A 25999-nucleotide genomic window follows, 5' to 3' on the forward strand; every position below is an offset into this window, starting at 1 on the left:
GCTCCCCATTGCAAATAAAGATTTTAGAATCAACCCATTTTCAGTGCAAAAACTTATAAAGTGTTTTGCATATTGCTTTATTCCTTTGTCCATTAAAATATCAGAATCGGGACATCCGYACTGATGAGCCTCACATCAAAAAGCATACAGTACCACCGACAGAATGGCGTAGAGGATCAGATCCGTCTTCACCATTGTGGTGTGTGTGTGGTCCAGAACGGGTCGGGTCAGTTTAAACACACTGGTGTCCACTGTCAGATTTAAGTAGTCCAGAACATCCTGATAACTGCAAACTTTACAGGACACCATACCTACAGAAAGACAATCCATACCAAGAGTTACTCAAGGATTTAACAGAAATACAGCACTTTTGGAATAGCTTAATTAACTGAATAGCTTAATTAACTGCTCAAATGTCTTGCTGAATAGAAATTTTCAATKATTTTTTATTTATTTTTGCTTTCTACACAGATAATTACTCTGAGAATGAGCTGTATTTATTTAGATTCTCTCTCATCCAGGTCATGCTAAAAATTTCTCTTGATTCTTGATTAAGTTTCACTTCTCATCCAAAATGCTTCTTCAGTACTGAGATGATTTAGAAGTAAAAAGCCTGTAAGTTAACATCAGAACAATAACATTAATAGAGCCATAGAAAATGGGAGGATTAAGAACACTGTCACTTTGAAATGTTGCTGACTAAAAGCAGGAATTATTACGCCATCATTCATTCACTTTAGTTTTTGTCACAAAATGTATCTATACGTACACAAAAGATGCACCTGTAAGTAATAGACTGCTGGTTTTATGTTTTTTTAACCAATTGCTATGGAAACATTTCTGTCAGCTAACAATYTGATTTGTTGTGAAGCCTATGTGCTGCTGGTAAGGTGAATCTTTAAGTTAAAATCTGATTATTTATTAAACAAAACTTTTATAGTTGGAGAGGTAGATAACATTTGTATTTCAAAATTACTTCAGTTATAAATTTAAAGTACTTTAATGAAATTTCTCTCAATATGTACATTTTAAATGTGCATAAAATTAGTTTATGTCACTACGTAGAACACTTCTAGGCAACAAATATTTGAAATGTTATTGCTCTTCTATCAAATTAAATAAATTCCTAAAACAGAAATGCATTTTTAAAAAAAACTTACCTGTGATGATAACAAGCAGAAAAAATGAAATGTGCATCATCTCAGGAGCTTTTTGCAGTCTAGTGTTGCTGGGACAGTCCTTTATTCTCATCAGCGAAGTCCGACCAAACACGTTTAAATGAGCTATCCCTCCATTGTAGGCATGTGTGACAGATAATTAGCTTACAGAGGGAGGGGACATTCATTGCCTGCTATTTATCTGACTTTGATACTTCTGACAGCTGAGAYTTCTGCAACAGATKACTTTAAAAAAGCCAAACTGAATATAAAAGGCAGGTGGAAGACATCCATCAGCTTAAAGCCAGAGATAATGTGACTTTACAGCTTGCTGTCAACAAGAAGAATAATAGGACCAATTTAGCTCTGAACTTGTGACTTGAGCTCACAGTTAGAGGAGAAGATGATGCAGCATGTACAATTTGATTAGAATGGAACCGAGACAATGTGAGAGCAACATTATGAGCTCTGTCCCCAATTAAAGCCACTTGTTTTATTGTCGTCTCCTGYCAGTCTCACTGTGGGCGGCTGAGCGCTGAAACCCAATTTTCTCAACAGGAGACCCATCTTCACGACAAAGTTTGCTAAAAGCCTGGGATTAACCATCGKAGGGTCTTCTCCTGTCATCCATTACCATGCAGAGAACTTTAAAGACGCTAAAAGGAGGGTTGTGAGATAAAATGGAAAATTTGAAACTAATTAAATTTAAAACATGCAACTAGTATATAGATTGATTAAAGACAGAGTGATGTATTTYAAGAGTTAACTTCAATTAATTTGRRTWAGKGTKRSKKMYWWYAWWAWAWWATAMTMCWCMWMMWWCMWYMWTRTWRWARAARRAAKWWTTWWTWMWYMAMMATCATCTTTCTGGAGAATATATCCATGTCCTAKTATAAGTTTTAGCAGTCAATAGTTTGCTAAAATGCATTTTTTAACCAAATATTGGAASAAGATAATATTGTACTGAAGAATATGTAAAGCCTGTGATTTAGTCCACAAATTCATCAGAAAACAAGTAATAATTCCTCATTTGTTGTTCCCCCTCTGTCTATTTTCATGTGCATTCATGTTTTCTCTTTTGTTTGGCGCACATCAATATCAAAGTCAGAATACTAGAGTAAATGTTTATATTTAAAAGATAGCTAATAGTGTATTCGCAAAGAGAAATAAATAAAAATGAAATGTGGAWCAGAAGTATGCCTTTATGTCAAGTACGCACAGCAGCACTAATAAAAGCAAGACTCCTTTTTTCATGTGTTTATTGCAGATAACAACTCAGTCAAGAAAGCACAGATTTGATTTTTTTTCCTGACAATGGATCCCAYATTGTTAYTCCACATATATCTATGCCATCTGTATTAGCTCTACTGAGATGCATTAGTGGTTTGCACATCTTTAACTTTTAAACTGAGTGGAATACTTTGTCTTCTACAATATGCAACTGCATTTTAAAAACATRCATATCTTATTTCTTTAGAAACACATTAAAAATGTAAATTCTCCCTGATATAATTAAATACTTTCCTTTACCAGGAACCAGGAGGTCTTTCAGGGAAAACATTTTTTTCTTTCTCTTTGATCACTTTTACATTTGCTTCTTTTTGCAAATTGCTCATCTGCTGGATTATAGGTGCCTCTGTGCATGTATTTAGTGAAGTCTGCTTTGGGACTTCAGTCCAAAACAAAGCAGACTGTGTGCTAAACAACTGCCAAAAATGGGGTAAACTGGACACCTTTTACATATTAACATTTAACATTAACAAGTTCCATCTGCAGCAAAAAAAAAAAAATTCAATTGCACTTGAACAAATTATCTTAGATTTCTAAGACTTCCATTCTCTGAAGATAAGGTAGAGAAAGAGGAAAACTGTGATGGTGTAGCAGATGAAGAAAGATCTGTTGATTCTTTTTGCCCAAGACACCAACTTTACCTTTTCTTCTCTGTAGCCAAGATGGACGTAAACAGTTTTCTGCATCTTCTTCAGCTCATCCAGGATCAACAGCAGCACATGAGATTCTCCTGACTGAAGAGTGCTGTTCACCTGGAGATAATCAGAAGCTAGTATTGTTCTTGTTGTATTGGACACTATTTGACAACAAAGACAGCTGAGGCTTCACTCATGAACAAGTGAAGCTGGCTATCTCCGTGCTGGCCTGTGAGAACGCATAAATGACCTGGGCCAGATTCTTTGAAGCAGACGATACGAACGCATATTAAGGCTGATGTAGATAGAAAAAAACAGAAGTAAATTTCTGCCAAAACAAACTCAGACATTTTGAGGTTAATCTGAAAACGTCTGGTCGTATTTAGTTTCACTAAAGTGGCATTAGAGTAAAAAATAGTACAAAGAAGAGTGAAAGACCAACAAATAAGTAAAGTCACACCATAACAAACCTGCTTTAGCACTCAATTTATTTTGAAATGAAATGTAAAAACTGGCTATTAATTTGTCTATATTCCAGATTTGTATGATCATTATCAGGCTACTGTTTGTCCTATTATAATTTAAAATACCCTGAAAAGTCCCAATAGTGTTTCAGTTTTCTATGTTTTGGTGCATTTGGGTAGAAATTTGTCTCTGGAACATGCTAACAAACWGTTTGCATGGCCAAATCTAACGCAAAATATGAGTTTCTATATACATATGATGTCATACCTCTTCAAGTACAGAAAGAATCTCATGCTGCCTTTCCTTTTCTGCATCTCTGCAGATGCTTTTACAGATGGTTTGCTCCTCATCTTCTAAAAGCAAAATAAGTTTTTTTAGGAATTAGTCTGCAGACATAAGAAGTATAATAAAAAGGCAGGTAGCACAAAAAGAATAAGCACCTTTCTCTGGACTTTATAGAAACAGACAGATAAAACCATCACTTTACGGACATTTTAAACACTGGAATTTAGCATGTAAATGTTTAAAATATTTATGTGTTGGGCGACATCATTTATTATTCTGACTGTTCTTCTGCCAGGAGRAACAAAACAACAAACTTTTGCAACTTTCCTTTCATGTAATCTAAAAGGAGAAGTAAAATTATGACCAAGAATGTTGTGACTTCTAAGGCATTTATGTGAGACTTACAGATGTGATGCTTCTCACCTTTGTCACAATTCTTAGTTTTGGTATTTTTTTGCTTGCTCTCCTGGTTTTCCTGTGGGCTGAACTCATCTTTTTCAATCAGATACGTGACCAGGATCGTCTCCAAAAGACTCAGCAGCATCAGAGCAAAAATCACAATGCAGTAGGTCGCTAAGTGGAGCGGGAAACCGTATTASTATTGTTTGTTTGAGAAGTTTAACATAGATTTGTGTTTAGTGCACAGTGTTTAGTACCTATCAGTGGAGTCCTGTTGGACATGGCAGGCAGGATGTCATTAAGGATGACCAGGAGGACAGAGATGGCCAGCAGAACCGTGACTTTGAAGCCCAGTTTCTCCCCCCGATGGTCCGAGATGWAGAAAGAGGCGAGATCCAGGGAGAGGAAGAACAGGATGGGCAACAGGAAATTGATGACATGGAGGAGGGGCCTCCTCTTTATGGTGACCTGAGGAAACGCATATTTTTTCCAACACTATTGCTATAGGAAAATATGTTACATTAYTTCGATTTTTGAGCATCTAAAACTGTCCAGACATTTTTATCAAGCAGAGACKTACTTGCAGAAACAGCTTTATATTAATTGCCTTTCTTCACTTCGTTGTTTTTGCAGGTGTCACAATAGCAATTATTCAATTAAGATGAACTAGATAAATTTCACTCTTGTGATTAATTATTTTTGAAGGGGAATTTTATGCACAGAGACTTCATAATTCATTGTACTCATGTTTTTAGTAATGTGTACTTTTATTTCCTTTTTTATTTATTATTTTGGATTGTTGTGCTTTATTTTTGGATATTTAAAATGTCTTCCAGTGTAGAATATTTTGTGCAAAATGAAAGCTTAGTAGTCTTTGATGGGGTGAACTGGCATTATTATTCCATTATCATGTTATTAGTTTAAAAAAACAACAGTATTGATTATCAAAATAATTTCTGGGATAATTTAACATCCAGCAAAATGAGTTGTTGTAGCAGACCTGTGTGTTACATACTGTATATATGAGCATGTCCCAGCTTCTGTTCTCGTAGGTAAGAAGGGAGTTGTTGACAGACAGACGCAGGAACTCCCACTCTCCCTGCGTCTTCATGATCTGCTGTGAAAACTGAGTAACCCGAGACGAGTTCGAAGACGGAAGAATTCGCATTTCCTTCTCTGCTGGCAGAGAAAACACAGGGCAGTAAATGAAAGGCAATTCATAAAAGCCGTGTGGCAGTCATAACATTGACAGAAACGCACCGCAGTAAACTGTAGAACCAATCGATATGCTGCACTCTTGAGTGTCAAAGGGAAACTTGTGGACGTCCATCTTGCAGGTGCTGACGACACGCATGTCGTCACCAGCAATGATGGTGCCGTCAAAATTCACCATTATGTTCAGGTAGAGAGGCGAGTTGTCCTTCTCTATCCTGAAGCAAAACACACATGTACAGCACGTTTCTTTTTACGGTGGGATTTGTGAGCGTTTACATAAAATCTGAAATAAACTGAACCAACAGAGGCTTGATTTTTTCCTTACAGCTGCAGGACAACTGTTTGCTTATCATTATTCTGTAAATAGCGGCGCGTACTTTAATAAAAATGAGAACACAGTAAACTAATAGACCAGTCATCAAACAGAGGAGATAAATAATACACAATAAGGAAAGCATAACTTGTGTACCTATTTTCCGCACTATAAGGCGCACCGGATTATAAGGCGCATAGAATAGATGCTACATCAGAGGCTGGAGTTACGTTATGAATCCCCTAGAAGGAGCTGCACTAAATTTTGCACTGTTGCTGCACTGTTTTGTTTGGATTGTCAACAAAACAGTCCAACTCGGGTCGGCGAGGAGAGCCTTCCGCGACTGGTCCGGGGTGTGGCCGGACGATGGTCACCCTTAATGACCTGCAGACGACCTGATTATCAGGTTGGTAGGTAGATAGGTCAGTCAAACTTTATTAACAAACCAGCGTTCTGACAACTATCCCAGCATGCACCGCGCGCTTCTTCTTCTACGGGGAAAATGAAGTCGGCGGCTGCTTACCATAGTTCAGGGGTGTCAAACTCCAGTCCTCAAGGGCCGCTGTCGTGCAGTGTTTAGATGTGCCACAGGTACAAAACACTTGAATGAAATGACTTAATTACATCCTCTTTGTGTAGATACGTTCTCCAGAACCTTGCTAATGACCTAATTATTCTATTCAGGTGTGGTGCAGCTAAGGCACATCTAAAAGTTGCAGGACACCGGCCCTCGAGGACTGGAGTTTGACACCCCTGCCGTAGTTGCTAGACATGTTGTGGCTCAATATTGGTCCATATATAAGGCGCACCGGATTATAAGGCGCACTGTCGGCTTTTGAGGAAATTGAAGGTTTTTAGGTGCGCCTTATAGTGCGGAAAATACACATGACACAATTGGTTTGCCTGATTTTACATAGTTTTTATATAGATACATTGTTTTGTTTTATTTATTTTTATCTACTTTTACTTGTTACATTTTATTTGTTTCTGTCACAGTTTTTTTTTACTATTCTACGGTGTCCTTGAGTGCCAGAAAGGCGCCTTTGAAATAAAATGTATTATTATCATTATTATTATTATTATTATTAATTTAATAATATGTTACATATGTTAACATTTCTTGTTTTAGGCTGGTTCTTTTAGCTTGTTTCTTTTTTTTAAGTAGTTTTAACTTCACATATACTCCTGGCACTAATGCATACATATTACTAATTAATAAACATATTACTAATTAATAAAAATGGAGGGTTTTTCTCACAGAGTCTTGTAAGAGCTGGTTGCCAGTCCATCAAAGGACCACACAGAAATACTTAAATCTAAGAGATTTAAGTATTTCAACATATGACACTTTGCTGGGAACTGTTTGGTATTTTTTAAGAGCTGGACTTTGACTGGGCCAATCTAACGCATGAATTTGCTTTGATCTCAACCATTTTGCTGTAGTTCTGGGTTTGTGTTTAGGATCATTTTCATGCTGGAAGTCAAACTTTCAACCTCTTTCTCAAGCAATTTACAACCTCTAACATATTTTCTTTCAGGATTATCCTAAATTTAACTTCACATACCCACAGTATGACGCTACCACCACTAATATTTTACAGTTTGGATGGTATGCAATGTTTTGAAGGCAATTGTATATAGGAGTATACATTATACGCTTTTTTTCAACTGTAAAAAAAACAGTGAACTAGTATAATTTTCCTTCCATTTTGCTATCATACACTACTTTTTGTTCAATTGTCACATAAAAAACAAAATACATTGAAATCTTAACTTTTATGTGTCTAAATTAAATAATCCGCCTGTGTTTGTTTTGGTATAAATGTAGGTAAATGTCGGTGTGTTGATGTAGGCTTACATCTCGTAGATGAAGAGATCTGGTTTCCAGAGCAGATCTTTAGGAATCGAAATCTGAGTGATTCCACAAAACTGAGCCGGGTCCCATGAGATGAACTCGCTGTTCCACTGCTGCAGTAAATTAAGTAGAAAAAAATTAAACAACGGAGCCAAACAGAATACAAGAAGGTGAATAACGATACAAGCTCTGCACTTAAGACTTTTTCAGATCTCGGTTTTGACTGACCATTGACGACCAGATGAAAGGAACAAAGGTTTGTGTTTTTTCCACCTGAGAATAAAGACAAACACATGTGAAACACCTGTCAGGTAACTGATAAATCACACATCCTCTAAGCTGCAGTGCAGCCCGTACCACCGCCAGGATGGCATAGACAATGATGTCCAGCTTCACCACAGTGATGTGTGTGTGGTCCCGAACGGGCCGGGTCAGTTTAAACACGCTATTGTCCGCTGTCAGGTTCAGGTAGTCCAGAACGTCCTGATAGCTGCACACTTTGCAGGACCCGCCGCCTACAGAGGAACAGACATCCTGMAGGATTTCATTCGGAAATCTTGTACACAAACAAGAAGCTCAGTATCACACTGCAGTCTTATTGTTTTATARTTTAAAAMTTGATGTGAAGCATTGTGTGATTGTTAAAGTAGTTTTTATTTTCAAAATGTACTGTTAATCCAGATTTCAAGAAAAACAAGACTGTTCTGTAAAATTCTAGTTATTGCATGTTAAACTCTTAACATTTGTGAAAATATTGTATGAATATTCAACAAACATTTCATTTCCTATATTGCATTGTACTGTGCTYTGTCTTATCATATTAGCTGTGCTTTGGTTTTTTGGGAGGAGGTTTTAAATATATATTCTATTGAAATACTAGAAACAGCACAAGGTCAACATATACAACGGTCTGTAAATGTTTGGAAGATAAAAATGTTCTTTAAATTAAATTTTGTTGAGTTTTAATGTTATACATGATTCATTGTGTTTTAATTTGTTTTTCCACATTTTACAGTTGACTAAAAAGAAAGTCAAGGATTTCTACAATTTTTAAAAACATATATAATTGAAATTATGAAGTGTTTACACTCTTTGTTTAAAAAAACTACAATATGAGTTTATAGATTTTAGCTAGAAATCAATATAATGCATGCATCCTCTCTCAAGAAATTAATAAAAGTACATTTAGTTAGTTTATTGTTTTTTTTTTACATTTTATTCACCCATTTATAAACGGGTTAGAGGCGTCTTTTGATTATTACACAATTTTAAATATATTCTAAAATAGAAATATCTGGAAATTTACACTGACTAGACATTTTAGTATTTTTAATAAGAAAGATACAAGCAATCTTCACTTAAATTAAATTTTAAATTTAATTAGTAAACTATAATTTTATCTACAACTGCTGTTTTTTGAAGGTGTTTTTTTATTATTTGTTTTTGATATWAATCATGCAGAGATTGTAGGTTTCTGGTTAAATTACTTCATGCACATATTGAGTTTAAGCCTCAAACCGAAGTAATTTGAAATATGCAGGTTCAGTAATTATTTAAGTTCCAGCAKATCGCTTACTGAAATTTTAAAAACTAAAAATCCCCAGACAAAATGAGAGGAACATTATGTGATTATTTTTAAGGTGTGCAGCTTTAAGAAACTGACCTGTCAGGATGAGCAGCAGGAGGAAGGCAGCACCGGTCATCTCTGCAGCTTTTTGCACGTCTCTGCCGTTTGAGCTGAGGGTCTTTTATTCTCAGCTGGAGGCTGCTCACAGACAACCATTCCTCTCCTGCCTGAAATGGAAAAAAAAACTTCTTATGTAGACACATATGGCACATAATTAGCTTACAGAGGGAGGAGAYGTAGACTATTTGATATATATCACGTTTAACTTGGATGCTCCTGACAGCCAGTGATSGCTATGATTGTTTTGGGTGGAAAGTGACAAAAATCCAAACTCAGTAGAAAGGCAGGTTGTGTGCTCAGAGGCAGAGATAATATGATTTTACAGCTTCCTGTCACTGAGAAGAGGAATAAGGCGAATTTGGACTCTGTACGCAGAATGTGAGTGCAGTTACGGGACAGATGACGCAAAGCTTGGACAGCGGCCAACCGCAAAACAGAAGGAGAAATTTGATTTGAACAGAACTTGATCACCCWGGCAACAAGATTATGAACATTTTCCCCAATTAAACCCACTTATGTCGTCATTGTCTCCAGTTGGCCTCTCGCCACTAAGACCCCGATTAACTTTAAACACCACATCTGTCCTAATAATCAACATGAGCCAATTAATCACCACAAAAATAATCTGCAAGTAAAGAATTACACCGGAGCAATTTAGTTACATATAAAGTTATTCGTCAATAAGTTGAATGACAAAGTTATATAATATATAGATTTATTACACAGACTGTTTTATGCGTTCATTTATGATTGTGTTTATAAACACGAGGTTTTACAACTTGTTAAAAACACAAAGTTTAATCTTTCAGAAAATGTGGATTTTATATGAGTAAAAAGTGATTTTTAAAACAGAAATATTAGCTTATTGATAAGCGTGTGTATAAGTACTCAGTACATTGAAGGAAATTGTATTAGTTATTAGTAAAAACCCTTCAGATGATAACATGGTATTGATTTTAAGTGTTAAGTAGATTGTATTATTACTGTTTTATGCTGTATGTTTCAAGTCTCTCTTGTAAATGAGACAATGAGTTTCAATAAAAAAAACAAAAACAAGAAGGTCAAATTATGGCAAATAATGTTCTTATTTGCAGCCACCCCTGCAGAACTCCAAAGGTAACTTTCCAATTTATCCTGATTGTTTTTAAACACATCAGAGGAAAATTAGAAATGACAGGAAGCGATAAGGTTCAGCTCTGTCTTCACTTTAGCCTGTCAGTGTCTCTGCAGCACAGCCCACACCTTAACAACAGACAGCAGGTGCAGACAAATCACTAATAAGATTTATGATACAGAAAGTTTATGTTACGACAATGTCAAAGTCTACAGCATGAGAGCTGTGGGAAGACAAACTGGTAGAAAAACAGTGGAGTGTCTGCACAGCAACTTCAGTAGAGCTCCAGTATTACTGCTGCATTTTCTGCACAAGCATTTTCTTCCACTCAATTTTCCAATAATATTCTTCAATACAATGTCTATGAACAAGCAATGTTGATCGTTTTATGTAACGTACTCATAGAGCTTAGTTAAATCACCAGTCAGTGTGACATATTATATTTATTATATTTATTATATATATTTATTTATATTTATATATTAAAAATAAATTACAAATTTTGCCAAATGTGTAATGACAGCAGGGGCTGCACAGTGGCGCAGTTGGTAGAGCTGTTGACTTGCAGCAAGAGGGTTCTGGGTTCAATTCCCGGCCCCAGTCTTTCTGCATGGAGTTTGCATGTTCTCCCTGTGCATGCGTGGGTTTTCTCCAGGTACTCTGGTTTCCTCCCACAGCCCAAAAACATGATTGTCAGGTTAATTGGTCTGTCTAAATTGCCCCTAGGTGTGAGTGTGTGTGTGCATGGTTGTGTGTCCTGTGTGTCTCTGTGTTGCCCTGCAACAGACTGGCAACCTGTCCAGGGTGACCCCACCTCTCGCCCGGAACATTAGCTGGAGATGGGCACCAGCAACCCCCCTGACCCCACCAAGGGACAAGGGTGTAAGAAAATGGATGTAACAATGGCAAAAGTTTCAATTGTTGATTTTTGTGCTTTTATGACGTAAAACACTTTGAGCTGCCTTGAAATGTCCTATACAAAGAAACTTGATTTATTCTGCTTTCCAAGAAACAAATTTAGTCATCTACTTAAAATGAACAGAAATCAACAATAAAAATAAAAATCGTATTATATATGAATCTATATAATACGTAGTTTCCACTTAATAAATGTACTTTTCAATTTTAATTTAATGACATGCATTTCCATGTGCAAGGTCAGTATCACTGAGACGTTTCAGAAGAAAAAAATTAAAAGAACACAGAAAATCACTCGGGCCGTTTAGTTGCAAAATCTTTATTGTCTGTTTAAGTCTATTTCTCATTTTCACTCTAGAAAAGTGGGGTTTTGTGAATTTCCTGTGATATCATACTGAGACTGGTGCCAGAAAGCAGCGCTGTCTGAACATTCAGACAGTGATCACGTGACTGTTTGCAGCTGGGTTATAGTAGTGCAGAAGTCTTGACCTGAGCAGGCCAATAGAAACAGGGCGCCAACAATCGAAATGCAACACGACAGAAAGACATGGTACCGCTTCAGATTTGTGCAGTGGTCCATTATCAAGTCTACAGGAGGGTGCAGGCTGACCTAGACTAACATGCTTGCTTCTGTCATCACCTCATGCACCGGAAAGTGTCGTCTAGGAGTCTGCTAATAGTGCATCAATTGTAGGTATTGTTCCTCTTGAGTTATCCGTTATGTTTGCACGATTATGTAAACCTCTTCACGAAATTTTCACATATTTTCATCCACATTCTAAGAAACAGCACAGTGTTCTGCAACAAATTAAAACACCAACGATTTGACAACAGGTGAGATATACATCAAAAGTTTTACAAAACCAAAAAACAACTAAAGGCTCACAAACGAGAGGAGGCGGGCGGATCGGGAAGATCGGAGAGGTTTCTGGGGGAGGACGAGGGTGGAGGAAAATCCTTGCTACATCATTTTCAAATGCCCTGCAGGAGGTTTTCCTCACCTTGATTCCCTTCATAATGGCAACATCAAAGTAGGAGAAGACAATCAGAACATACTGAAAGGTTTGAAGTGCAAACACAGTCCGCTCTAAACTAGTGCAGGAGGTGAAAAGATGGAGGTGCAGGAGTTTTTTTATTGCTTGGTCGTACTTGCTGTTGCACTGCATTAATACTGACATGCTAAAATGAAGGAGAGGATGGAGATGGAAGGTTGTGTGTATCAAAGTTTGGATTTATTTCCAGTTTAAGTGAAGATTTAAAGTGTGAATGATCCCCTTTCAATAAAATCCACCGTCGCTGTTCTACATTCTACCTTATATGTCTGTTTCTCCAGGTTTATTTTGGCCACCGTTTGTTGGCTCAGCTATCAAAAAATGTTCTTCTTCTTCTTCTTCTTCTTCTTCTTCTAAATTTACATTCAGGAGTTTCTAAAGCGTGACAAGGAATGGAAGGAAAAACGTGAAAAGCTGCATGCAAACGTTGAGAATGAAGCTCCCTGATCCGAAGCGAGGGGTCAGCGTCGTTTGACTCCAGTGAGAGACGATGTTTAGGGTCAAAGTGTCCCACCACTCACTCACAGCACAGTTTCTGACACAGAGGAAGAAGTTAGTAGTAATAAATCAGATTGCCGATCACAGTAGCCCCTGACTGTTTGGCTGGTAGATCAGTAGGAAGGAAGGAGGAAGGTAGAGAAAGAGGAGCAGCATGTATTTCTCTAAAGACACTAACACAATACAGAGCTCTCATAGGTATACCTATATAGGTAATAAATAAGAAAATAGCAGAAGGATAATCATTCCCAGAAATAGTCACTGACGACGAAACGAGGAAAACGCGTGATAAAAGTGCACCAACAATGTGAAATGTGATTCCTCTTCCTTCCTCGTTTAACTCCAGCCGGTTTCCAGCGGCGACAGAAATCTTGAGACGGATGGTCGGGACCCACAGTCCAAAGGGCAGGGCGGCGGGGGGTGGGGAGGCTGACTGGGCGGGGCGGTTTAGACTGGTTACACGATGAGCGGTCCGCGGCGGGGATGTCTGGGACTCTGGCCGTCCCTGTTCTCCGCCCCCTGCTCCGCCAGGTTAATGTTGCTGGTGGAGATGTGGTGGGAGAGCGGATCGAGAGCAGGCCTGAAGCCCCCGAGATACATGAAGTCTGAAAAACAGAACCATTACGCCATCACCCAGTCATACTGTGCTGAATTTTCTTTAAATCTCTACACTAAACAATCAATGCAGACAGAACAGATTGAAGGTTGTTAGAGAAAAACCTATTTTAATTTCAAAGTAAACTGATTTCTCACAGGAGAAAAGGGGTTTGAGTCTACTGCGTAATTTAAACTGGTGTAGTCCTTTTTAACCCGGACATTCACCCCACCGTTCCCTTCTGCTCCACTACATATGAGCCTTGCATTACAAGAAGACGCAAATATACAACCGTTATTTTAGKAATCAATTATTCTAATGATTCATCAATTAATGAGATAAAAAAAAACTGAAATATTCTGCCAATTTTATATTTAGCCACTTTTTTTTTTACAGAATTAGATATAATATAAAAAGTGCAAATAAACATCTTTTATATGTTATTTTTAAAATCATAAAATAAGCATTTCATGACCTAACATGCATCAACGTAGCATTCCTTTAATGTTTGCTTGTTCATTTGTACCAAGGGATGCATCTGCAGCTAAAAATACTTTTAACATGTTATAAGTGCTTGACTTAACATCTATACAGCGTGGGACTGATCTGTTGATTATTTGTTGGAATTCCTGATCAATAACTGGACAGCAAAACCTGCTTTAGCTTTTCTTTTTTAGCTTGTATACCCCAGTTAACGATGAATTAATTACTAAATTAGACTACGACAATTTCAATACTTGATTTATCACGACTAGTTTGATTCATTGTTTCAGCTTCAGTCATGTGACGAATGTTACAAAATCAATGCGAGCGCTTCTTAAATGATCGCGTTTCTTCAACTCGCACTACGTTATCAACATAAAGCGTGGCGTTTGCATCAGGACGCAGCAGAAAACTGTGAATTTTACATTTTCCACCCTATTGAACACGTGCTACACATTATGGGGGCACATTAAAGATACATGTTTTATCCACATTTAGACCCACACTGTGCAACTGTTTGTTAAAATCACTTCAATCAGTTGGTACAGCATATCCTTTAATTTCTTTAACCAGAAAAGATAGAAAATTAAGTATGTTTTGATTTTAAATAGATAAAAAAACACCTAAAAATGCTTTCATTACTTTATAAAACCACCTTTTACAGTTGAAAGGGATGATGGAGACCTGCAAACTATTTTGAAAAGCCAAAATCAGGTTAAAATGTGAAAAAGTCCCACAGTTGTGACTATCACTCCTATTACAATTTTGTTTCTATGTACAGTATAAAATAAAACTAGGAAAAATAAAGCTCCAAAATCCCCCTGATGATTAATCCTTCATCTAACCATGACTCCATACCTAGTCCTCAATGTGCACTGGGCACGACTCCTCATCTGTCCATCCGAAAGAGAGCCAAAGAGGAAATAAAGATGGCGAAGAAGAGACAGAGAGATGGGGGGGGGAGGCAGGAAAGGAAACAATGTTCAGGAAAAAACAGAAGAGGATGAGAACAACGATGGCAGGATCGAGAAGGAGAGAAACAGAGAAATAACAGAACTTTTACAACACACGAGTAGGAAACATGTCACAACGTTCAGCATAAAACATCATCGTGGGGATGAGGGGGATCTGGGAGCTCGAGAGCGGAAGGGTTGAAAACCAAGAAAGATGCAAAGCTGAAGGTTTTGGGGAAGTTTGAACTCGTACAGCGCAAATCAAAATGTGTGTTTAAGGAAAAAAAATCATATTTAATCCATATAGCAGCTGAAACAGAGCCAACAGAAATGCTATTGTTTTACATTATATTGGCCTAGACAATCACGGAGAAGACTCATRAGTTGAAAAGTTAATAAGATTTTTTTTTAGTCAAGCAGGCTCTACACAGAGTGCTGCAACCCACTATAATGAAGGAAMGTTCAGTGAAAGGAAAAACTGATGTATAAAAAGGTGTGTAGGCAGCAGCTTTTAGTTGAAAGTAGATTTTTAAAAGTTTACTGGAGATTTAAAAGGCTGAGTCGGAGCTTCGACAGTAATAACATCCCTAAGTATCTAGGAACTGTGCAACAACTGTTACATTGCTTGTATTAGACCACTTACGCAACATCAGAAGAGTCTGAACTGACCAAACCTTTTGAAAGTAGTGTCTTTTTTTACAGTCCCTTTATGGCACACTGCACTGCTGCAGTAATTCATGCAAAAGGAGCCGCAACGGAGTGTTTCATCCACACACTACACATCATTTTCAGAAAACCAACATTTGTGTTCACTTTTTATTTGTTATTGTAATTTCTGATCATTGGCTGTAAGGCGTAAGCACTTGTAAACTAAGTCAGACTCCAACCAAGAACCCTCAGCTCTTCCAACAGGAGGGTTGGGGGAAAGAATGGAGGGGTCAGAATGATGGATGACAACGGGATGTGCAGATGTTTTTGCAAAGCGGCTCAGAGCTGGCAGACACCGAACATGAACTTGAATCACCAAGAAATACCAGTTTCACTCACACACACACACACACACACACACACATACACGCACACAAATTCTTAAATTTTTTATTTCTTTTAAATGATTGCATGCGGAAATCGCTCATCAGACACCCGACAGATGCTCCCGCTCACAAACTCACRGGGCTTCGGCTCAAAGGAAGAGGAAGGAAACAGTGCACAGCGAATCAGTACTGGGAAAATGAATTACTGGAGTAACCACAACACCAACGGATAGGGATGAAGAGAAGAAGTAAGGCACCAGATCTTCATGCTTTGCTATAAAACCCCTCTTAGTAACTTCCTTTTTTATTTAAAGTTGACACTTTTGACTGCGGCTGCCGAGTCATGCACTTCTCACTTTTCCTTTCCTCTATCCTCAAGCTCTCATTGGTCCATGTTCGACAGGTTGCCACTCACCGGCGAATCGGCTGTCGGGAGCCTGCTCATTATCCAACCCCAAAGAGGGCGTGTCACAGTGGGCGACGCCCTGATTGTTATTGGCCAACTCTGGACACCTGCTCCGCCCACCTGCAAGCGAGGGCAAAGGTCAAACAAGAGCAGCCAGGCACAGCGTGAGGGGGGGGTGGAGGTGGGAGGGAAGAGGGGTGAGACGAGCAGGGAGGAGCAGGAGGAGGAGGGAGGAGGAAGGAGGCCATGCTGGAGTGGAGAATGATTAAACAACAATCAGAATATATGGTGAATATGGAAACTGGAGATAAGCTACATCTCTAAAAGCCATCTTTAGGAGGTTTTCTGCTAAACGATCACAGGGTCTGGACTCAGTTTAGACCAAATGTGTTTAAGTTTGGCCTTCTGCTTCACACACTACATCAGCAACGTTCCTCTACACCAGGGAAAACAAAGCATTTACACTCTAAAATGGATCTCATAATGTATCCAATGGGTGTCAGATGTAATTAGAACAAGAAAATGTATGAAGATGATGGAATATGGAAACACATTACTGACAGAACAGACATCATGCTGCAGGAGCTGACTGTTTTCTGACTAAACATTCAAATCAGATTGAAAGTTTTAAGCACAATTTTCTTCTACTTTATTTCTCTCTGGTCAAATAGTTTTAACATTCAAGCCTGGGCTTGAAATATTATATTGGTTGAGTAAAATAATGTGTCATTTTCCCCCCTTGTAAAGATAAAACCGACAGCTTTTCCAAAAAAAAAATATTCCTTTTTTTCACAGAGGTTTCACTTTGAAGGGGTTTAAAATTTTTTGGACAAAACAAGAAATGTGTGAGAGACAGCCTGCAGTCTAGAACTAATCAATGTACAACTTGATTAATGGGAAAACTGGAAACCTGTGTTTTTTTTAAGCACTAAACTCTTCAGAGTGGATGGCGTTACTAAGTGAGGACTCAATATCAGCAATTTTCAATAATAATAATAAATAGATGTAAGCAGCTTTATTTAAAATGTATTTTCCACAACATGCTGAGTCATGCATGTGATTAAATAGGGGTGTGAGACAACCAGAAGGTTTTTTTTAGTTTTTTCTTATCTCTCTCTACTAAACCTCAGAGAAGTCATAAGGAAAGTGCTCCAAACCTACAACATGTGAAGGCTTCTGGTCTAGAAAAATGTGTGTGTTTGTTTTTTCAAAAACAGCTGCAGAACACAGTAAAAGTCAGTGGATATTTGTGGCTTAAAAAATGTAAAAACCCAATTTGTTCTCGCCCTGAATGGTGACCATGGACACACCTGTGAATATGAAACTGAGCATGAATTCACTGCCTTTAAACAACCATCCTCACTTTATTGTCTCTCTATTGACTTTACATAAGTCCTCACAAGTTGACTAAGGTTACAGTGTTTCTGTCCATTTTCAAAAACCAATGGGAAGCATTCTGGATGTATCTGCAATAACTCACATAGATGCACACACACACATGCATACGCTCACGTGATTTCAAACCCACACGTTCTGTTGCAGGCTGCACAAGTGCACTCAACCTGGAAGGTCTTTAGGTCCCAACAAACACCCACAAAAACACCATTTACAGAGAAACTAATTTACATAAACATGTTTTATGCTGTCAGTTTGACAGCTAACCTCGTTATGTTTGCATTAAACTCCAAGAACCCCTCGACTCACGCCCACCATTTGATTAACCTTCATTCGTTCACTGTCCTCACTCACAAACACACACAAACAAGGAGCAGTTTTCTGATTAAACACTGAAATAAAAAACAAATTGCACCTTTGTTACACATAAAANAAGGTCAAATTATGGCAAATAATGTTCTTATTTGCAGCCACCCCTGCAGAACTCCAAAGGTAACTTTCCAATTTATCCTGATTGTTTTTAAACACGTCAGAGGAAAATTAGAAATGACAGGAAGCGATAAGGTTCAGCTCTGTCTTCACTTTAGCCTGTCAGTGTCTCTGCAGCACCGCCCACACCTTAACAACAGACAGCAGGTGCAGACAAGTCACTAATAAGATTTATGATACAGAAAGTGTATGTTACGACAATGTCAAAGTCTACAGCATGAGAGCTGTGGGAAGACAAACTGGTAGAAAAACAGTGGACTGTCTGCACAGCAACTTCAGTAGAGCTCCAGTATTCCTGCTGCATTTTCTGCACAAGCATTTTCTTCCACTCAATTTTCCCAATAATATTCTTCAATACAATGTCTATGAACAAGCAATGTTGATCATTTTATGTAACGTACTCATAGAGCTTAGTTAAATCACCAGTCAGTGTGACATATTATATTTATTATATATATTTATTTATATTTATATATTAAAAATAAATTACAAATTTTGCCAAATGTGTAATGACAGCAGGGGCTGCACAGTGGCGCAGTTGGTAGAGCTGTTGACTTGCAGCAAGAGGGTTCTGGGTTCAATTCCCGGCCCCAGTCTTTCTGCATGGAGTTTGCATGTTCTCCCTGTGCATGCGTGGGTTTTCTCCAGGTACTCTGGTTTCCTCCCACAGCCCAAAAACATGATTGTCAGGTTAATTGGTCTGTCTAAATTGCCCCTAGGTGTGAGTGTGTGTGTGCATGGTTGTGTGTCCTGTGTGTCTCTGTGTTGCCCTGCAACAGACTGGCAACCTGTCCAGGGTGACCCCACCTCTCGCCCGGAACATTAGCTGGAGATGGGCACCAGCAACCCCCCTGACCCCACCAAGGGACAAGGGTGTAAGAAAATGGATGTAACAATGGCAAAAGTTTCAATTGTTGATTTTTGTGCTTTTATGACGTAAAACACTTTGAGCTGCCTTGAAATGTCCTATACAAAGAAACTTGATTTATTCTGCTTTCCAAGAAACAAATTTAGTCATCTACTTAAAATGAACAGAAATCAACAATAAAAATAAAAATCGTATTATATATGAATCTATATAATACGTAGTTTCCACTTAATAAATGTACTTTTCAATTTTAATTTAATGACATGCATTTCCATGTGCAAGGTCAGTATCACTGAGACGTTTCAGAAGAAAAAAATTAAAAGAACACAGAAAATCACTCGGGCCGTTTAGTTGCAAAATCTTTATTGTCTGTTTAAGTCTATTTCTCATTTTCACTCTAGAAAAGTGGGGTTTTGTGAATTTCCTGTGATATCATACTGAGACTGGTGCCAGAAAGCAGCGCTGTCTGAACATTCAGACAGTGATCACGTGACTGTTTGCAGCTGGGTTATAGTAGTGCAGAAGTCTTGACCTGAGCAGGCCAATAGAAACAGGGCGCCAACAATCGAAATGCAACACGACAGAAAGACATGGTACCGCTTCAGATTTGTGCAGTGGTCCATTATCAAGTCTACAGGAGGGTGCAGGCTGACCTAGACTAACATGCTTGCTTCTGTCATCACCTCATGCACCGGAAAGTGTCGTCTAGGAGTCTGCTAATAGTGCATCAATTGTAGGTATTGTTCCTCTTGAGTTATCCGTTATGTTTGCACGATTATGTAAACCTCTTCACGAAATTTTCACATATTTTCATCCACATTCTAAGAAACAGCACAGTGTTCTGCAACAAATTAAAACACCAACGATTTGACAACAGGTGAGATATACATCAAAAGTTTTACAAAACCAAAAAACAACTAAAGGCTCACAAACGAGAGGAGGCGGGCGGATCGGGAAGATCGGAGAGGTTTCTGGGGGAGGACGAGGGTGGAGGAAAATCCTTGCTACATCATTTTCAAATGCCCTGCAGGAGGTTTTCCTCACCTTGATTCCCTTCATAATGGCAACATCAAAGTAGGAGAAGACAATCAGAACATACTGAAAGGTTTGAAGTGCAAACACAGTCCGCTCTAAACTAGTGCAGGAGGTGAAAAGATGGAGGTGCAGGAGTTTTTTTATTGCTTGGTCGTACTTGCTGTTGCACTGCATTAATACTGACATGCTAAAATGAAGGAGAGGATGGAGATGGAAGGTTGTGTGTATCAAAGTTTGGATTTATTTCCAGTTTAAGTGAAGATTTAAAGTGTGAATGATCCCCTTTCAATAAAATCCACCGTCGCTGTTCTACATTCTACCTTATATGTCTGTTTCTCCAGGTTTATTTTGGCCACCGTTTGTTGGCTCAGCTATCAAAAAATGTTCTTCTTCTTCTTCTTCTTCTTCTTCTTCTAAATTTACATTCAGGAGTTTCTAAAGCGTGACAAGGAATGGAAGGAAAAACGTGAAAAGCTGCATGCAAACGTTGAGAATGAAGCTCCCTGATCCGAAGCGAGGGGTCAGCGTCGTTTGACTCCAGTGAGAGACGATGTTTAGGGTCAAAGTGTCCCACCACTCACTCACAGCACAGTTTCTGACACAGAGGAAGAAGTTAGTAGTAATAAATCAGATTGCCGATCACAGTAGCCCCTGACTGTTTGGCTGGTAGATCAGTAGGAAGGAAGGAGGAAGGTAGAGAAAGAGGAGCAGCATGTATTTCTCTAAAGACACTAACACAATACAGAGCTCTCATAGGTATACCTATATAGGTAATAAATAAGAAAATAGCAGAAGGATAATCATTCCCAGAAATAGTCACTGACGACGAAACGAGGAAAACGCGTGATAAAAGTGCACCAACAATGTGAAATGTGATTCCTCTTCCTTCCTCGTTTAACTCCAGCCGGTTTCCAGCGGCGACAGAAATCTTGAGACGGATGGTCGGGACCCACAGTCCAAAGGGCAGGGCGGCGGGGGGTGGGGAGGCTGACTGGGCGGGGCGGTTTAGACTGGTTACACGATGAGCGGTCCGCGGCGGGGATGTCTGGGACTCTGGCCGTCCCTGTTCTCCGCCCCCTGCTCCGCCAGGTTAATGTTGCTGGTGGAGATGTGGTGGGAGAGCGGATCGAGAGCAGGCCTGAAGCCCCCGAGATACATGAAGTCTGAAAAACAGAACCATTACGCCATCACCCAGTCATACTGTGCTGAATTTTCTTTAAATCTCTACACTAAACAATCAATGCAGACAGAACAGATTGAAGGTTGTTAGAGAAAAACCTATTTTAATTTCAAAGTAAACTGATTTCTCACAGGAGAAAAGGGGTTTGAGTCTACTGCGTAATTTAAACTGGTGTAGTCCTTTTTAACCCGGACATTCACCCCACCGTTCCCTTCTGCTCCACTACATATGAGCCTTGCATTACAAGAAGACGCAAATATACAACCGTTATTTTAGKAATCAATTATTCTAATGATTCATCAATTAATGAGATAAAAAAAAACTGAAATATTCTGCCAATTTTATATTTAGCCACTTTTTTTTTTACAGAATTAGATATAATATAAAAAGTGCAAATAAACATCTTTTATATGTTATTTTTAAAATCATAAAATAAGCATTTCATGACCTAACATGCATCAACGTAGCATTCCTTTAATGTTTGCTTGTTCATTTGTACCAAGGGATGCATCTGCAGCTAAAAATACTTTTAACATGTTATAAGTGCTTGACTTAACATCTATACAGCGTGGGACTGATCTGTTGATTATTTGTTGGAATTCCTGATCAATAACTGGACAGCAAAACCTGCTTTAGCTTTTCTTTTTTAGCTTGTATACCCCAGTTAACGATGAATTAATTACTAAATTAGACTACGACAATTTCAATACTTGATTTATCACGACTAGTTTGATTCATTGTTTCAGCTTCAGTCATGTGACGAATGTTACAAAATCAATGCGAGCGCTTCTTAAATGATCGCGTTTCTTCAACTCGCACTACGTTATCAACATAAAGCGTGGCGTTTGCATCAGGACGCAGCAGAAAACTGTGAATTTTACATTTTCCACCCTATTGAACACGTGCTACACATTATGGGGGCACATTAAAGATACATGTTTTATCCACATTTAGACCCACACTGTGCAACTGTTTGTTAAAATCACTTCAATCAGTTGGTACAGCATATCCTTTAATTTCTTTAACCAGAAAAGATAGAAAATTAAGTATGTTTTGATTTTAAATAGATAAAAAAACACCTAAAAATGCTTTCATTACTTTATAAAACCACCTTTTACAGTTGAAAGGGATGATGGAGACCTGCAAACTATTTTGAAAAGCCAAAATCAGGTTAAAATGTGAAAAAGTCCCACAGTTGTGACTATCACTCCTATTACAATTTTGTTTCTATGTACAGTATAAAATAAAACTAGGAAAAATAAAGCTCCAAAATCCCCCTGATGATTAATCCTTCATCTAACCATGACTCCATACCTAGTCCTCAATGTGCACTGGGCACGACTCCTCATCTGTCCATCCGAAAGAGAGCCAAAGAGGAAATAAAGATGGCGAAGAAGAGACAGAGAGATGGGGGGGGGAGGCAGGAAAGGAAACAATGTTCAGGAAAAAACAGAAGAGGATGAGAACAACGATGGCAGGATCGAGAAGGAGAGAAACAGAGAAATAACAGAACTTTTACAACACACGAGTAGGAAACATGTCACAACGTTCAGCATAAAACATCATCGTGGGGATGAGGGGGATCTGGGAGCTCGAGAGCGGAAGGGTTGAAAACCAAGAAAGATGCAAAGCTGAAGGTTTTGGGGAAGTTTGAACTCGTACAGCGCAAATCAAAATGTGTGTTTAAGGAAAAAAAATCATATTTAATCCATATAGCAGCTGAAACAGAGCCAACAGAAATGCTATTGTTTTACATTATATTGGCCTAGACAATCACGGAGAAGACTCATRAGTTGAAAAGTTAATAAGATTTTTTTTTAGTCAAGCAGGCTCTACACAGAGTGCTGCAACCCACTATAATGAAGGAAMGTTCAGTGAAAGGAAAAACTGATGTATAAAAAGGTGTGTAGGCAGCAGCTTTTAGTTGAAAGTAGATTTTTAAAAGTTTACTGGAGATTTAAAAGGCTGAGTCGGAGCTTCGACAGTAATAACATCCCTAAGTATCTAGGAACTGTGCAACAACTGTTACATTGCTTGTATTAGACCACTTACGCAACATCAGAAGAGTCTGAACTGACCAAACCTTTTGAAAGTAGTGTCTTTTTTTACAGTCCCTTTATGGCACACTGCACTGCTGCAGTAATTCATGCAAAAGGAGCCGCAACGGAGTGTTTCATCCACACACTACACATCATTTTCAGAAAACCAACATTTGTGTTCACTTTTTATTTGTTATTGTAATTTCTGATCATTGGCTGTAAGGCGTAAGCACTTGTAAACTAAGTCAGACTCCAACCAAGAACCCTCAGCTCTTCCAACAGGAGGGTTGGGGGAAAGAATGGAGGGGTCAGAATGATGGATGACAACGGGATGTGCAGATGTTTTTGCAAAGCGGCTCAGAGCTGGCAGACACCGAACATGAACTTGAATCACCAAGAAATACCAGTTTCACTCACACACACACACACACACACACACACATACACGCACACAAATTCTTAAATTTTTTATTTCTTTTAAATGATTGCATGCGGAAATCGCTCATCAGACACCCGACAGATGCTCCCGCTCACAAACTCACRGGGCTTCGGCTCAAAGGAAGAGGAAGGAAACAGTGCACAGCGAATCAGTACTGGGAAAATGAATTACTGGAGTAACCACAACACCAACGGATAGGGATGAAGAGAAGAAGTAAGGCACCAGATCTTCATGCTTTGCTATAAAACCCCTCTTAGTAACTTCCTTTTTTATTTAAAGTTGACACTTTTGACTGCGGCTGCCGAGTCATGCACTTCTCACTTTTCCTTTCCTCTATCCTCAAGCTCTCATTGGTCCATGTTCGACAGGTTGCCACTCACCGGCGAATCGGCTGTCGGGAGCCTGCTCATTATCCAACCCCAAAGAGGGCGTGTCACAGTGGGCGACGCCCTGATTGTTATTGGCCAACTCTGGACACCTGCTCCGCCCACCTGCAAGCGAGGGCAAAGGTCAAACAAGAGCAGCCAGGCACAGCGTGAGGGGGGGTGGAGGTGGGAGGGAAGAGGGGTGAGACGAGCAGGGAGGAGCAGGAGGAGGAGGGAGGAGGAAGGAGGCCATGCTGGAGTGGAGAATGATTAAACAACAATCAGAATATATGGTGAATATGGAAACTGGAGATAAGCTACATCTCTAAAAGCCATCTTTAGGAGGTTTTCTGCTAAACGATCACAGGGTCTGGACTCAGTTTAGACCAAATGTGTTTAAGTTTGGCCTTCTGCTTCACACACTACATCAGCAACGTTCCTCTACACCAGGGAAAACAAAGCATTTACACTCTAAAATGGATCTCATAATGTATCCAATGGGTGTCAGATGTAATTAGAACAAGAAAATGTATGAAGATGATGGAATATGGAAACACATTACTGACAGAACAGACATCATGCTGCAGGAGCTGACTGTTTTCTGACTAAACATTCAAATCAGATTGAAAGTTTTAAGCACAATTTTCTTCTACTTTATTTCTCTCTGGTCAAATAGTTTTAACATTCAAGCCTGGGCTTGAAATATTATATTGGTTGAGTAAAATAATGTGTCATTTTCCCCCCTTGTAAAGATAAAACCGACAGCTTTTCCAAAAAAAAAATATTCCTTTTTTTCACAGAGGTTTCACTTTGAAGGGGTTTAAAATTATTTGGACAAAACAAGAAATGTGTGAGAGACAGCCTGCAGTCTAGAACTAATCAATGTACAACTTGATTAATGGGAAAACTGGAAAACTGTGTTTTTTAAGCACTAAAATCTTCAGAGTGGATGGAGTTACTAAGTGAGGACTCAATATCAGCAATTCTCAATAATAATAATAAATAGATGTAAGCAGCTTTATTTAAAATGTATTTTCCACAACATGCTGAGTCATGCATGTGATTAAATAGGGGTGTGAGACAACCAGAAGGTTTTTTTTAGTTTTTTCTTGTCTCTCTACTAAACCTCAGAGAAGTCATAAGGAAAGTGCTCCAGACCTACAAAATGTGAAGGCTTCTGGTCTAGAAAAATGTGTGTGTTTGTTTTTTCAAAAACAGCTGCAGAACCCAGTAAAAGTCAGTGGATATTTGTGGCTTAAAAAATGTAAAAACCCAATTTGTTCTCGCCCTGAATGGTGACCATGGACACACCTGTGAATATGAAACTGAGCATGAATTCACTGCCTTTAAACAACCATCCTCACTTTATTGTCTCTCTATTGACTTTACATAAGTCCTCACAAGTTGACTAAGGTTACAGTGTTTCTGTCCATTTTCAAAAACCAATGGGAAGCATTCTGGATGTATCTGCAATAACTCACATAGATGCACACACACACATGCATACGCACACGTGATTTCAAACCCACACGTTCTGTTGCAGGCTGCACAGGTGCACTCAACCTGGAAGGTCTTTAGGTCCCAACAAACACCCACAAAAACACCATTTACAGAGAAACTAATTTACATAAACATGTTTTATGCTGTCAGTTTGACAGCTAACCTCGTTATGTTTGCATTAAACTCCAAGAACCCCCCGACTCACGCCCACCATTTGATTAACCTTCATTCGCTCACTGTCCTCACTCACAAACACACACAAACAAGGAGCAGTTTTCTGATTAAACACTGAAATAAAAAACAAATTGCACCTTTGTTACACATAAAAAAATCTA

The 25999-nt window shown here is 38.6% G+C and overlaps 2 protein-coding genes, 1 long non-coding RNA gene and 1 pseudogene across 12 annotated transcripts in view; all 4 read right to left on the bottom strand.

Moving 5' to 3' along the window:
* LOC103481820 (5-hydroxytryptamine receptor 3A-like) overlaps positions 1–1915 on the bottom strand; it is a 9711-nt pseudogene extending 7796 nt beyond the window's left edge.
* A 117-nt stretch (positions 1916–2032) lies between these two features.
* On the bottom strand, positions 2033–9469 carry LOC103481504 (5-hydroxytryptamine receptor 3A-like). Its single transcript, XM_008436982.2, has 10 exons — positions 9278–9469; positions 7972–8129; positions 7843–7887; positions 7618–7727; positions 5492–5661; positions 5247–5407; positions 4489–4699; positions 4256–4405; positions 3815–3900; positions 2033–3199 (listed from the first exon to the last, which is right to left on the bottom strand). The coding sequence occupies exons 1-10, from the start codon at positions 9315–9317 to the stop codon at positions 2981–2983; spliced, it is 1350 nt and encodes a 449-aa protein (XP_008435204.1). The 5' UTR covers positions 9318–9469; the 3' UTR covers positions 2033–2980.
* Positions 9470–11636: 2167 nt separating this feature from the next.
* LOC103481505 (uncharacterized) lies at positions 11637–18170 on the bottom strand. 2 transcript variants are annotated; one of them, XR_536312.2, is made up of 3 exons: positions 16364–18170; positions 14820–14854; positions 11637–13488 (listed from the first exon to the last, which is right to left on the bottom strand). It is a non-coding gene; the product is annotated as an uncharacterized LOC103481505 (long non-coding RNA). The 2 variants fall into 2 exon arrangements; XR_001775989.1 differs by lacking the exon at positions 14820–14854 and having other exon boundaries at positions 16364–18159.
* A 1282-nt stretch (positions 18171–19452) lies between these two features.
* Positions 19453–25999, bottom strand: part of rnf157 (ring finger protein 157) — a 30983-nt gene continuing 24436 nt past the window's right edge. For 3 of the 9 annotated variants that reach the window (XM_008436985.1, XM_008436986.1, XM_008436983.1), the window contains exons 18-19: positions 24180–24290; positions 19453–21304 (exon numbers count right to left, since the gene is read on the bottom strand). In XM_008436985.1, the coding sequence (XP_008435207.1) occupies positions 21156–21304; positions 24180–24290 (260 nt within the window). In that variant the 3' untranslated portion in view covers positions 19453–21155. Of the gene's footprint in view, positions 21305–22635; positions 22671–24179; positions 24291–25999 lie in introns of those variants that run through there. The other 6 variants (XM_017310947.1, XM_008436989.2, XM_008436988.1 and 3 more) reach the window with 6 other exon arrangements.

This window comes from Poecilia reticulata, linkage group LG19 (assembly GCF_000633615.1).
Source record: "Poecilia reticulata strain Guanapo linkage group LG19, Guppy_female_1.0+MT, whole genome shotgun sequence".
Classification (NCBI taxonomy): Eukaryota; Metazoa; Chordata; class Actinopteri; order Cyprinodontiformes; family Poeciliidae; genus Poecilia; species Poecilia reticulata.